Raw genomic sequence first — 15,876 nt, 5'->3', positions numbered from 1 at the left:
GTATGTCTGTGAGCTGCTGTTTTGCCTGCTGCTGAAAAGACAATGTATATTTTATATATATATGGGTGAGGGGAAGAGATGCAGAAGGGTGGGGAATACAGGGATAGGGATAATATATATGGATAGCTATTACTAAAAAAACAGCATAAAGTAAAAATTTCCACACTTATTTCCCAATCATAATTGCATGTGTGTATATATGTATACATACAAGTTATAAAACTATTTCATTTTAATTCCATATTCTTTTTGGTGTGTGTAAATAGTATCAGAACAAAGTCAGATAAGCAGCAGAGTATCATGAGTGACTGAGTACTCAGAGGGTAATCAATAACCATGAAATTTGGTTTTGACCATCTTAGTATTTATTTCTACACAATGGGAAAACTAATTTATCTGCTGGGCCCCTGAAGAAAACATTAAGTGTATAATTCAGATGTCGTTTTAAAACTTAATTGAATTGTTACAATTCTGAAACTAAATGTGATTTGCTTTGTTTTATTAGAAAAAATACTCAGGCAAGGTCTACAATCATCGGTCAATTAAGAATGACTTACAAGAACATGAGGCAATAAAATAAAAATACAGGTACAAACTATATATCTGAAACACTATTTGGCAATTTTATAACAAATCAAAATTTAAAAAGAACAAAGGAGATTGCAGATTACTTCATAGATACAGAATAAAGCAACTGATGAAGTGCTTAAGCAAAAGAAAACAAAAAATAGTAAGAGAACACACTGCTTTTCTTTTCAAAAATAAAATCACATTTGCTACAGATCGTATGAATAATACCCTTATTAAACAACCATTCCAGAATGTCTTACAGAAGCAGTGCTTTTATTTGCACTTCATTTAACTTTATATGACTTACTTCATGTATATAGTTCTTTAACCCCATTGTTAACGAATAAAGCCTCCCATAATTTTTATCATTTTTTTAAATTTTTTTAAAGTAAATGAGAAATGATTTATGTATCATGGAACCTTTCCCATTTTGGAACCAAAAGGCTTATTAATTCTATATTTTTGTCTATTCTTTCTTTAAAAAATTTTAGTGTAAAAACTGCTGGTTTTTTTATATCACTGTAGTAAAGTGAAAACTCCTCAATCAGGAGTAGTTTCTGCAGTTTGACTGCATATAACCACATACTTTACAATATGTCCTTCCAACAGTAAGGAAATAATTGATTTCACGGTCACTGTCAGAAATGAGTGCCATAATTCTATTATGGGTAATAGGTCCTCCCTCAAAGACTTTCTGGAAGGATGTTCAATGTGTTTTGCTCTTATAGATATTAACAGTAGTACATAGTCCCTTAAGTCTGCAAAAGACATTTATTGTTAAAGAAGGTGCTTTATTAACAATTCCTCTGGCAGCACTAGTGAATTACAATATCCTTCAATATTATTTCTACCCATAATATATACATTTAACTTTTCATGCCTCTAGAAAAACATCTACAGTACATTTCATAATATAAAAATATATTACAAATCTGAATTATTTACAAGCAATGTTCTATTAACTCTATGCAACATTTGTTTGATACAATACTAACAAGTTACACATATTTCCATTTTTGTAAGTTAAAAAAAAAAAAATCCATATGGCTTCTTGCTTACCAAGCAAGAAAGTGATTTTATTTTCCTTTTCAAAACCAACTTTGGTGCATAAAGGATTCAGTTTGAAGATACTTGTAAAAAAAATATGATTTTTCTTATGTTAAGAAAAAAACAGCTCACAAACCAAATGCTTTCCTCAAAAAAAAAAAAAAAAAAAAGAGGCTTATTATATAGGTTAAAATGAAAATATGAGGATTATCCAAATAATTTGAAATAGAGGTTTTTCAAAAACCGTTAACAAATTAGTTATATAGGTAAATATTAACATACTGTACTCCATGAGAAAAAACCCTACTTCTGAAAGGGGAGCCACCAGACATTCTGCAACACTCTTTAACAGAAATTCTCAGCCCTAATTCGATAGACGAATTTTTAGTTGATTGCAAATGTCGTTCACTGTTTGCTTAAATACAAATTGAACACTTTTCTTATCAGAGTTCTGCAAAAGAACACAAATGGCAACCAATCACATCTATTTATCATAATTGAAAGGTAAATTATCTCTCGATAATTTTCATTGTCTAAATATTTCCTAATAAGACTTCAAATCAATAGACACTGTCAAGACAAATATCCTTACAGTGCTTTTGGTATTTGTAAGGGCACATGTTGTAATTGGTTTTCTTTCCAATATCAACTACTGTAATCACTAAAGGGTTTAAAAAAAAAAAAAGCAGCTTAAAGCAGCAAGCATGCAAAGCCTTTAAGAAGCTGTTCCACTAAGTTGCCAGAAGAGTGTTTGCTCAGTCTCCCACAGTACCACTCCATGAAAATGTGGATATACAGTAATATATTAATATATTCCACAGAAGAGCCTACTTCATTCACAGAATGTTTACACTAAGCATAAATATTCTAAATACTGGATTTAAGGGAAAAAAAGGAAGGGGGTTGATTCTAATGTGCAACTTTTACTAAAACCCATTGTCAGTGACTAAGACTGCAGGTGTCCCCGCTTGTTTGCTTTTTATGTATTTATTTATTTTTTACCTCTTCAACCTCTTCTGCGGCATTGTTCTAGAAAAACAGAAAAAGGGATAATCTTTTATTCAACTGAATGAAAAATACATGAAGTGCTTCAAAAATACAAATATGTATAAGAAATAGAAAATGTGACAATCACCATGAAAATTTATTTCCTAAGCATTCACATGGTGGATATAAATTTAGTTACATAATATACATCTTTTTAACAAATCCTTCTCATGTAACCTATTAATGTGTTTCTAAAAAAGAATCTCATGTTTAAATGTATATGAAATTTAAATTAGTGTTTAGTGTTTAAATTTCATATAAGTATGTCCTTTTTACTGCTACTTTTGAAGTTAATATATTTTTGGAATGTTTGTCATGCTTTCATTTTGAGATGTTCATAAGCTGCAAACTTTTTCTCCTAAAACAAATTAGAATAATTGCTTTCTTCCCCTCGTAATTTCACATGCTTTCCTACTCAAAGTCCAAGCATTGCCAAGCTGCTACAGCATGGCAAATGTAGGGGGTTCTGTAACTCCGCACCACTTTAGGGTAGATTTGATTCTAATTTCCAGAATCGTAGAACCATGAAAGTTTATAGACTCAAGATTAAATGTTAAGATGGCTGGAAGATGGTTTACAACTAAAGAAAATTAACTTCACAGAAGTACCAAATACATCTTAAGAATGTGTATGTTCATTACCCCAGAAATTAGTAACAATTGCAGAATTATACCCTGAGAACAGGCGATGCAAGTCCTATGCACTTCTGGACATCAGTTCTGAGCTTGAATGACTTTTTTGTCACTTTCACCAAAATATCTATATTGCTTCCTATATAGCATAAGAACAGCAAAAATAAGCTGATTCTGTGAAAAAGGAAGACTCTCATAGAGAGTGGGAAGTAGAATGCAGGGCAAAAACACAAAAGTTAGTCTCAACCTTTTATTTAAAATTCATGCCCCTTTATCAACTCACTGCTTAAGGCATGTTTAGGACCATTCTTGGTTCTCCCAAAATACCACTATTTTAGGATGCTAGTTTTAATCACTCCCTTCAAAGAATAAGCAGAAATAAGCCCTAAATTAGGAGCCAGTAAATAATGAATATCCAATTATTTTTCTTTAATCCAATTATTTTTCTTTAAAAAGAGAAAGGTAAATCATTTAAGGTTATTTCACTGTTCTCTCTGCTAGCTAGTTTCTTGATTAACCTAGTTCATTCCACAAGTTTTGGAAAAAACACAAGTTTTCATCAGACTTAGCACCTTCACCAAAAGATGCTTTTAAAGTCTGGAAGCATCTCAATGTCTCCTTGCAGCAAGGCCCATTATGTGAGAATCTCACTCTCAAAAGATGTCTCACATTCCAAGAAGTTGAGTCGTGGAATGAACAGAACATTCAAATTAAAGTCTTTGTTTCAAATTTTGGCACAAGACATAGTACTTTAGGACAGCTGAAATTCACATTTGGGATTATCAATCATTTTGTCACTTTATTCTTATCCAACCTACTACTATATAAAGTATATACTAAAATAGAATTCCTTTTTAAAATACAGAAAGTTCACTCATTAAGAGTGCCTTTTAACCATTTTCAACCCCTTTTTTCATCACCGTAGTATATGTCATTTGCACAGATGCAGGATGGAGTTCAGTCACACCCTAGCTGTGTCACTTTGGGCAAGCTATGTACCTCTTGCCTCAGATTTCTAACCTGTAAAATAAGACATAGGAACATCTACTTCACAGGCCTGCTGTGAGGAGGAAGTGTTATGTAAAGCACCCGCACAGTGACTCAGCAAATAGACAGAAATGGTGGTCTCTTCTCCTTTCCCCACTAAACATATTCCATATGCACGACACACAAAAACAAAGGTAAGATCAAAAAACTTAGAAATGTGAACACTCTAAGCTACCTCTTAAAAACAAGCACAGTAATATTTGAACTGCTCTTTTGAAAAGTCTGGGAAGAGCTTAAGTTTAAGAACTTCAACTATTAATGGTATTCAGTGAACATGTGATATATGAGCAGGTCTACATGTTTGGTATTATTAAAAAAGAATTACATACTTAAACAAAAGGCACTTATTTTCAAAACACTCTATATCACAGTCTAAGCTACTCAAGATAAATCTGGAATTAACCGGGCATATAAACTTGACCAAAATATTGCCCTTCTAGAGTTTACAATGTATGTATCACTGTGATGTTATTTCCATATACAAAGCTCCAGAAAGCAAGATGTGCTTGATACTGAAACTCAGTACTTATAAGTCCTGACCTTATATCCAAAATTTAAGATTTATGATTACAATTCAAAGTGAAACATCAAAACAAGGATTAAATTACCTGTATATGTTTGGGTCCAAAAGCAAGGCAGTATCTTTGGGTAGCTTTGATAAATGAACTACTTTAGTTTTTAATTGATGTCGTTCACTTTCATTCACCCACACATCAGGCAGACTGTGAATTTAAAAAACAAGTCAAATATGAAATAACATTAAGATTAAATTTATCCTTCACATTACTCACATTACCCAGCTTTTTCTGACTTGTCTGACTGGGTCACCTAGGTTAACAAGCTTATCAGACACCAAGGAAACTCAGTAATCTAAGTACGGGGATGTAAAGACCCAGCCAGAAAATGGTATGGTGAAATTTTAGACATAAGTCTGGAAATGAATTTTGATGGCAAAGTCATCCTACAACTTGGAAACACATATTAACACACTGTCTGTCTCTTAGCTTGCTAAGTGAAATTAGAGCATGATGTGATAAAAAGCTGAAATCTAGTTCTTTATAAAAAAAATAAGAACTAAAAACCCCACCAGATTTTCACTTCGAAAAAAATGAATTTCAGAATAAAAGCATTTTGATATTTGGATTGATCGATTTCTAAAATATTAAGACTACAGACATCCAAATATAATTTTTTTTAAGGAACAGTTATAACCTTACTATAAAAAGAGCTCTTACAAATCAGTATGAAAAAAGTGAACTCTCATTAGGGGAAAAAGAATAGGGGAGACAAAGGACATAAACCATTAATTCACTAAAGATGTAGTTGCCTTATAATCAAAGAAATGCAAAATGTAAAAACTCCAAGAGCCAGTGTTGATAGAAAGTCAGAAGTAAGCTCTCTAATGTCAGAGATGATATTAGAAGCTGACACAAACTTTCAGGAAGGCAATGCCTATCTCCATAACATCTTCCATTGTAAATAAAAACAAAGTTTAATGTTTTTTAAACAGTGGAGAAAAATGGGTAACTTTAAATGTTCAGTAAAAAGTTCATTAAATAAATTTTACATGGACATTTCAAAATATTTGAGTGGCATTTTTTAAAAACCTGGAAGGGAGGCGGTAAAAGGAAGTGGAAAGGATGTCCTACACTCACAGACATTTGATAATCACAGGATTTTTAAAAAGTTAAATAGATTGCTTTACTTCAATATGCTAATGTGCACTATAAACTCCCAAATCTATTTTTTAAATTTATTTTTAGCTGGAGGATAACTGCTTTACAATGTTGTACCAGTTTCTGCCATACAACGTGAATCAGCATGTACATGTGTCCCCTCCCTCCTGAACCTCCCTCACCCCTCACTCCATCCCAAATCTATTTTTAAAGCTCTTAATTCATATCATGTTTATTAACATCTCTTTGGACTGGAGTTTGGGAAATGATGCTGTAGAAAAATATATAACAACAAGAATAAGTATGGACCACATCTTATTAATTTTTAATGAGATTCCATTCATTTCAATTTATTATATTATTGGTGCTTTTCTATGATATACCTTCATTTACCTTTTGCAACAACTAAAAAAATTTTTAAGAATAAAAGGAATATTGAACATTAAATATCCAAATTAAGGAGCACATGGGTCAGAACCACTCTAATAAAAGGGTATTAAAACTCAAAGAAAAATGTTAACACTCCTAGAAAACTCAGCAATTGCTTTTTTCAATAAAATATCATTAATAATGTCCTGAAAAATGTTTAGAAATTGTTAAAAATAATTGTCTCAAAGGCATAACTAAGGTTGTTTATGCCCTATCCTACTTGAAGGTTATTAAAAGTTCTAAAAATAATCACATTCTAAAAATGATTAAAAATTGCTATGACAACTTACATTAAAAAAAACTATTTTAAAAGTTAATTTTAAAGCTTATACCTTGAGCCAGGTACTCTTAAGAGCCTTTACAGATTATCTTTTTCATGGTGACAACCTCAAAATGTTCTGTGATTTCATTCCTGTAAGTCTTCTATATTTGAACCCAATAGCTTAAGTGATTTTTGAGTAAAAGACTTTAATAAGAATAAGACATCAGTCTATTAGTTATATATGCGGTATTCCAAATACTTACATGTCTTCAGGCATCCAATGAAGCAAAAGTTTTATCTTTCCAGAATCCTCTTTTCTCTTAGCTATTACCTAGCAATGATATAAAATAAATTACAAAAACTATGAAACATCATTCTAATGTGCTTTTAAAAAGCTTTCGGTCCTAATCAAGAACTGAAGTGTTCATGTCTGGGACCAGATGTTACCACCACCACATCTTGTCCTGCCCTAGTTCACAGCAATTTCACCCTTGATCATCTATTTTCACAAAAGAAAAAGAAGAGAAAAAGTGAAGTAGCTTTATACAGCCAAAGAAAAAAACCATATTATCTCTTAAAATGCTTTTTATTTTACTAAGTTTTTAGCTGAGCCAGAATACCAACCAAGAATCCACATTGGCTAAAATGGGTATTTTGGGGGCGGGGGTGGGGGTGCTGGTGAAATGTGTTTGAGGAACAAATGAACAGTGAAGGAAAAAATAACACTGGGAAAGGACAAGTCTCCTTTTTATGATTAAGGTATTTGTCATTTGTGTGGAGGCTTTTTGTTTGTGGGTTGATTTGTGTTATTTTAAATGAAACATTAACCAATCAGTGTTTAGGTTTGATTTTAAGGAATTTGGTTTGATTTTAAGGTGTGATTTGATTAAGGAATCTAAGTTAAGGTGTGGATCAACTAGAACTATAAGGACCTATGTAAGTGTAAAAACAAACAAAATGCTTGTCTTCCATTACCAGATTCTAAAAACTGAAATAACGATTCTTAAAAATCGATCAAAATGGCATTTTATAACTCTGAGAACTTCCATATTAATGAAATTAGAACACTAGTGTTTTAATAATCTACATGTCAATATTTTTACCAAGTTTTTAAGTTTCAAATAGCCTCACAAAGTAATGTTACGTGTCATCCTCAAAATATATTAGAAGTAAAAGCAGTACTTCAAACAAATACAAAACACTTTCTAGCCTCATTATTTAAAACTCTATAGTTAAGTACTCTAATTCTAGACTTGGTAATGGGATTAATTAAAAAGCCCAAAGACAGATCTGAAGACATTAAAACAAACTATCTCTACAGACAAAGAAATAAGATATAAAAATAATACAATGCAACCAAGTATAGCAAGTCAACTGATTGGTAACTGGGATTCTGCTGACCTCTTCTGGAGAAGGCTCAAAGAAAATGTTTCAATTAAGGAAGACAAAGTAGGCAAACTGAACAGCTCAAGTACACCACGTAAATATTCTTATGTAAAATGCTTCACTATCAATACGGCTATCAAATTAACTATAAAAGCTAATTTGATACTAGAAAACTTCTATTTACAGTTAGTACTGAACACTGTCTACTAACAGAAATGATTCTGTTTAATACAAACCACCTTCATCAACCTTTCTCAGTCAGTCATGGAACTTACAAGGATTTCCTCACCTAGCCCCTTTCCTTTCTATTGTGTCCAAGGAAGACCATTACCCATCATGGATGCTTCTTCCTTCCAATTCCCCCAGGAAAAAGCATTCTTCAGATTATATTACACCTTTGTTACTTCTCCTCAGTCAAGGTACCTCTGCCACCACAATGTCGCTTGGGGTGCAACATCACTCTTATTTCTAGGTTTTTAAAAATTTATTGATAACAGCTATCAATCATGTTCTTAAACTCTCACAGATGTTTTCTACAAATGGAAACCTTTTCATTTTCATAGACTATGTTAACAGAGTAAATTTTAAGTTTTCTTCCAGACTCCTAATACACATTTTTAGTTCCTCCATTTTTTTATCATTTTACTTCTCCTGTGGTCAATTAAGGATTTCATCTCAAGGATTGGCTCTAATGAAATCATGTGAAAACCGATGCTACACTTTTTAAAACAGAACCTTAACTATCATCGTCGCCTCTATTCCCTAACAGGTAGAGGTCCCTGTTAAATATTAGACCATTATTTCATCAGATTTATTACCCTTTTAAGTCATTAAATGTTGATAGGTCCAAACCTCAGTCCTTCAATTTCTTCTCTTTTCTATTTAATATGTCCTAGGTGATCTTATCCAGTCTGGTATCTTTAAACACCCTAATACACGAGTAACTTCCATTCTTATCTGTAGTCACATCTCTCCTCTAAGCTCAGACTCATAACCACCTGCCTACATGACAAAAGCATTAGATTCTTCACAGAATGTGTTGAAATTACAGCTCTTGCTATTCCCCTCTCCTTCAACCTGGGCTTCCCTCGTGGCTCAGTGGTAAAGAATCCAGCAGCCAAGCAGAAGACACAGGTTTGATCCCTGGGTCAGGAGGATCCCCCCCGAGAAGGGAATGGCAACACACTTGAGTATTCTTGCCTGAAAAATCCCATGGCCACAGGAGCCTGGCGGGCTACAGTGGATAGGGTTGCACAAGAGTCAGACATGATTTAGCAACTAAATAACGACTCCCTCAACCTGCTCATCTCACAGACTGTTAAAAGGCAACTCCATCCTTTTGGCTAGCTGCCCAGGCGAAAAACATTGGAGTCATCTTATCCTCTTGTTACCATACCTGATCCATCCAAAATTCTCATCAATACTACTTTCAAAAGACATCCAGAGCCTAACAATTTTTAGAATCTCCACTGCAACCACTCTGGTCTTTTCTCACTTGAGATACTGAAAAGACTGACCCCTTCTCTCCCCCACACTGACCTACAATATGTTCTCAATACAGAAACTGAAGTGAGCACATTAAAACCTGCATGAGAGGCAAGAGACTGGTGAGTTCTCTAAGGCAGAGGGCAGAGACAAAGATGAACACACAAAGCTACACCAGGAAAGTTTAACTGTGGTGATGGTGGTGGTGGTTTCATTGGTAAGTAAAACTGTCAAAATTCAGAGAATTGTATACTTTTTTTTTTCCTCCTGGCCACACAGCTTGCAGGATCTTAGTTCCCAGACCAGGAACTAAACTCAGGCTCCAGCAGTGAAAGCACGAAGTCCTAACCACAGGACAGTAAGAAATTCCCCTGTATACTTAAAATGGGTGAGGTGAGTTTATATTTACTACACCTGAACAGAACTTTTATTTAAAAAATCACATCAGAGCATGGCTACTCAAACTCCTCCAATGGCTTCCCAACACATACAGAATAAAAAGCCAAGTGTCAGTCCAACCAGATTCTCCCATTACCTCTCTGACACTTCTACTCTCTCTGCCTCAATCATTTCCTCCAGCTACACCAGCCTTCTGAGTGGTTTCAAACCTACCTGGCATATTCCTACTCTAGGATTCTACACCTGCCTCTGGCCATGATGCCCCTCCCCTAGTAACTGAGTGGTTCATATCCTCACTTTCAAGCTTTTAATTCATTTACCCTGGTTATCATGTATCCCCTATTAGAGTGTAGGCATATCTGGTTTCTTGTTTTTCATCCATTTTGTTCACTTCTGTATCATTAGTACCTGGCACGTGTAGCTGCTTAATATTTAAGTAAATAAACAAATTAGCCCTAATGCCACACTCCTTTTGAGTCTGGGACCACATCTTACTAAGCTTTAAAAAAAATTATAATAAACTTAGAAGGTGGAAAGGGGGAACAAATTAGAAGTATGGGATTAACAGATACAAGCTACTATACATAAAATAGATTAGGAACTAGAATTTATTGTATAGTATGGTAAATAATCTGCCTGCAATGCAGGAAACCGGGGTTCCATCCCTGGGTCAGAAAGATCCCCTGGAAAAGGGAATGGCACCCCACTCCAGCATTCTTGCCTGGAGAATTCCATGGATAGAGAAGCCTGATAGGCTACAGCCCATGGGATCACCAAAGAGTAAGGACATGACTGAGCAACTAACACTTTCACAGGTAATTATATTCAATATCTTATAATCTATAAAGGAATATAACCAGGAAAATAACATATGTATATAACTGAATCACCTTGCTATATACCTCAAACTAACACAATATTGTAAATCAACTGTATTTCAAGAAAAGAAAAAGATCACATGGATAAAATTTAAGTAACTTATTTTCTATCTCACATGCTTTTTATTCAGCAAAACCCTTAAAAGTCTACTTTATCAAATCATTATGAAATATTTTTTATGATCAGTCAATCCTCAGGCTTCTTTTTTAATTTTTTTTGATGTGAACTTTTTAAAGTCTTTATTTAATTGATTACAATATTGTTTCTACTTTATCTTTTTTGGCTCTCTGGCCCTAAGGCATGTGAGATCTTAGCTTCCCAACCAGGGGTCAAACCCACACCCCACTGCACTGGAAGGCCAAGTCTTAATCCACAGGACAGTCAGCAAAGTCCCAATCCTCAGTTTATTTCAACTTGTAAAATGATTAATACTTTCTATCTCCTGTATGTTAATACATAAAAGTAAACCTGGATAATAAATGTTAATTTCAACTTAAAAAAAAAAAAGAACAATTATAGACCTACCAAATCATAAACCTATGTTATCAAATTCCAAAGGAGGACTTAAACCATCACTGCTGAGCAAGCTCTTAATCCTGCTGAATCCCAACAAAATTTCCAGCACAGCCATTTTAACTTTGTCTTCAAAGCCTCTAATTTTCCTTCTGACCCTTTCTTATTTAATAAATGTATTTCCAACATTCTTTAAAAGCACATACGTATGGCAAACCTTTCCTTAAACCCAACTCACACCTATTATGTACTCCAAGCTCAGAAAAGATTTCCTTTCCTTGTGTCTAATCTTCTACTTTCTTGTCTTTAACTTTGGGAATCAAAATCAGGGACTGTGAACTGAAGTAGTCATAGAAAAAAAAGTGAAAGTACAAGAAAACCTTATTAGTAGAGGAGTTGGGAAAAATAAAAGATTCAAACCAGTAGAAATATCCATACTGATCTTTTATATTTAAATTCTCATGCATTTTTATTAGAATATATAAAACATAAATTCTATTTCAACTGCCAAAATTAAAGAAACTCTCTTTCTAGGGATTCAAATCACTGAGTCTGATCTAAAGTTTATCTCTACTAACTCACCTACATCAAAATACAGCAATATAAAGATAACTGGATAATAAAATGGCAAGGTGAATGAGAAGAAAATAACTCTCTATTAACTTCTAGTTAACCAAACTAGTTATTTTTTTTAATTTGATATTTTGCTTTTTCCAACACTTATCCAACAAATATACACACAATTCTACATGCTTCAGATACATCCACAGGAAAAAAAAGAAAGATAAAAATTCCTTCTTTCATGAAGCTTTCATTTGATAACCATTATCTTATTTTCTGTTTAACACTAGCTTTAGATGTGCATTTTAGGGGAGACAGACAGCATACAGAAACACAGACAGGGATGTACCTTAAAGGAAGTCTAATGCTCTAACATTACACATAAGGAAACCGGGTCAGAAAACACACCTAGTTTACTTAAAGTCAGAGACGGATCTTCAAATGCTTAGTAACCCAAATACCATCCCAATTTTCCAAATAGCTCAAAGTAAAGGCTAAAAAACTTCATGTGATCTTTTAAACATAGAACTGTGGGCAATATTTGAAAAATAAAATAAAATCAGATACTTACAGTACTATGAAAAACAACACTGTGTCCCTTTCCTAAACTTTCTATATGAGCTGAGAGGTTAAAGCATATGGCTCGATGTCTTATCGCATCCAGTGTTTGTGCATCGAAGAAATCATGCGGTCGTGCTAAAAGTCAATACAAAAGCAGTAAAGAATATTTAGAAAAATGTAACTGTCTCAGAACAGCCATAATTAGTGATCCATTTTCCACAAAAATACATACTAAGTAGAAAAGATTGAAACAAAAAAAAAGAAAAGACTGAAACAATTAACTATCTATCTATCTAGTGTTTAAATGTCAAGATTTTCTTTGCTTTCAAAACAGAACCAAGCTGACAAGGTTAAGGGTGTAAGAAGCAGAACTCTAAGAAGCAAGTGTGGTTTAATTCTGCTCCTTGGTGTGTGAGATTTTAACCTTCAACCTCATGATTATACACGTTAGCTACTCTCTTTTTCATAGTTTTGCATTTTACTCCAGGATCCCTCCTGAGCACCAGTCCTGCGTTTCCAACAATATGACAAACGTCTTCATCTGTGCACTACAAGATCTCATTCATCTTGGCCCAACATATGAAATACATTTCATGAACAGTTTACATTAATATGTAATAAAAATTTCCTTCAGATTTGACAAAGTAGTAATACTAAAATTTAAAAATTTTTGACAAACAGTTTCCTGATTATGAGTAACTCTTCTAATGATAATCTAAGAAAATTATAAATACATTTAAATGCCATTGAGTCGTCCAAAATTCTTTCAAATACCCAATCCCATCAGTTATCACCTATGTGACTTTGCACAAACTGTCTGATCTTTCTTAGTCTGTTTCCTAATCTGAGAAATGGAAATGCAACAGCTATAGATGATGAGTAAAATAAATGCACAGGAAAAATGCCTTAAGCCATAATGCAATTACACTGATACGCTTAAGTCATTTTTTTAAAAAATGGACAAACCTAGAGTAAGCAATCTTTCAGTATGATCACAACAAAGTTATACACTAAAGATTTGATAGGATCATTTTTTAAATTTCTATTTTCATCCCATTAATAACTATAAATTGTATTGTTTCTATTCCTAATAACACTGTCCAAAGATAGGAAAGTGCATTTATTATTTTACAATTGTGGGGCTTTCTAATACATGTAAAATATCTCAATATCATCTGTAATTAAAAATTAAATTTTACTGACAATAAAAGAAACAGCCTAATTTCCTGGTACAGCATATTCTAAATTACATATATGCTAATTTACCACACTATTCTGACTTAACACATGGGCAGACTGAAATTGTCTCTACTACTCACGTACACCTACACATCTACCAGTTGGTATACTCAATAAAGCAATCTGAATAGCTCTTTTCTCATTGGATTTTTGCTCAAGAGGAAATAAACAGAACACCAGCTAGTAATAAACTAACAGAACCCACAAGATTAACAATGCAATGACAATGGGAAATCAGTTTTTAAAAACTCAATTTATGAGAGGGAAAAAGTCATGATTTTACCTAATGCTAAGAAACAAATCCCCTTCCTACTTCATCTGCTGCTACTGGGTGAAAAAATGCGTACTTTCTCCATACTCTCCAAATATGCTTTCTCTTGAGAAGAATAAGCTTATTAACAATGACTCACCCCTCTAAATCACTCAAATCTATCACTCCTCAACTCAAGATTAAACAAACACAGAGGTCATCACATGAATTAAATTTGGAATAATAAAAAGAGCCCTCAAATTTCAGATTCTATGCATCAGACCTTAACCTTTTTATGTCCACTACTAAAGGATCAAGAATACTAAACTAGAACAATCGTCTCCAAAGCAGGTGTGTGTCATGATCCACTATCATGAGGAAGAAAATAATACAACTTCTTTCTTTTTCCCATTTCTATGTTTTTCAGTATTCCTTCTTGTCAGTGTACACTAGCAGCATTATCTCTATACACCGTAAGTACACCAAGTTAAGACTGAATGGCCAATCATTTTTCTTAGTAAATTATATAATCAAAAACTTTTTGTTTGAAGACCACAAAAATAAAGACTATTTTCCTGTGGTTCAAAAGTACACAATCATCTAATTATGTTCTGTCCTAAATATGGAGGCTACATCTAATAATCTTGTAATTAAACACATAAACACTATACATATGCATCACAATAGACTGTTAAGCACCGAGACACAGACTACCCTGAGTTTCCCTATTCACACACACACCACTTTGGAACAGACAGGTTACTTTATTTTTACCTGATTTTTACATCTTTAAGAAGTTCAAATTTTCTAAAATATTGTTACAAACAGGAACACTGTCGTAATTTAAATTATCTTAATTCAGAATTACTGCTGCTGCTGCTGCTGCTAAGTCGCTTCAGTCGTGTCCGACTCTGTGCAACCCCATAGACGGCAGCCCACTAGGCTCCTCTGTCCCTGGGATTCTTCAGGCAAGAATACTGGAGTAGGTTGCCATTTCCTTCTCCAATGCATGAAAGTGAAAAGTGCAAGTGAAGTCACTCAGTCGTGCCCGACTCTTAGCAACCCCATGGACTGGAGCCTACCAGGCTCCTCCGTCCATGGGATTTTCCAGGCAAGAATACTGGAGTGGAGTGCCATTGCCTTCTCTGATTCAGAATTACAATAGTCCTCAAAATCTAGTTCTATAAAGTCTGTACTCTAAGTCCACATATACTGCTCCCTTAGCTACTGAAGGTAAAACATACATCTGAATTCTCACATGGACAGACCAAGATCCTATCTGTTCATTACTATTAACAAAAACAGATAAGCAGAGTTGAAGAATGGTAGAAGCTGAATTTGCATGAGAGTCTAAGATAAAAACTAAACCATCTGACACACACTGCCTTTCAATGTGTATTGAATACTTACGTAATGAGCGTCGTCTTTTGTTCTTTAATTTCCTCCTTTTGTTCATTCCAGCTTTAGAAGGAGATTCTTCTTTGGCCTTTGGCTGGCTAGAGACTTTTGAGGAGTTCTGCTGACTGAAGTGTGTGGGTACATGGCGAGCTAGCCCTCCCTGAGAAGCAAAGCTGGCATTGCAGCCACCGACGACACACTGAATAAAAAAATAATAATAATAATAGTCAGGGATGCACTACATAATGCAAGCAAAACAGAAGCGAGTATATATTTTGTATTTTCAGAAGTAAATCAGTAACACTACTGAAGTAATTCCAGAAAGGATCTATGATCCATGGACAGAGAAACCTGGTGGGCTATAGTCCATGGGGCAAACATGACTTAGCAACTAAATCTCACTACCACCAGTCTTCTGTACTTGCAAAACTGAGAAAACAAGGTCTACTTAACTGCCCAAGTCTCCTGGCAACTGCTATTCCAACAATGGATGCA

General features: G+C 34.0%; 1 protein-coding gene across 4 annotated transcripts in view; it reads right to left on the bottom strand.

Moving 5' to 3' along the window:
• Positions 1-482: 482 nt before the first annotated feature.
• The window catches only part of AEBP2 (AE binding protein 2), a 62,114-nt gene continuing 46,720 nt past the window's right edge, over positions 483-15,876 (bottom strand). For 2 of the 4 annotated variants that reach the window (XM_025283348.3, XM_025283350.3), the window contains exons 4-9: positions 15,394-15,580; positions 12,505-12,629; positions 6,974-7,041; positions 4,952-5,065; positions 2,620-2,646; positions 483-2,068 (exon numbers count right to left, since the gene is read on the bottom strand). In XM_025283348.3, the coding sequence (XP_025139133.1) occupies positions 2,023-2,068; positions 2,620-2,646; positions 4,952-5,065; positions 6,974-7,041; positions 12,505-12,629; positions 15,394-15,580 (567 nt within the window). In that variant the 3' untranslated portion in view covers positions 483-2,022. Of the gene's footprint in view, positions 2,647-3,337; positions 3,436-4,951; positions 5,066-6,973; positions 7,042-12,504; positions 12,630-15,393; positions 15,581-15,876 lie in introns of all 4 variants that reach the window. The other 2 variants (XR_003108715.3, XM_025283349.3) reach the window with 2 other exon arrangements.

The sequence above is a fragment of the Bubalus bubalis genome, chromosome 4 (assembly GCF_019923935.1).
Source record: "Bubalus bubalis isolate 160015118507 breed Murrah chromosome 4, NDDB_SH_1, whole genome shotgun sequence".
NCBI lineage: Eukaryota > Metazoa > Chordata > Mammalia > Artiodactyla > Bovidae > Bubalus > Bubalus bubalis.
The sequence above is the reverse complement of the archived record's forward strand: the minus strand, read 5'-3'. Positions and strand labels throughout refer to the sequence as shown.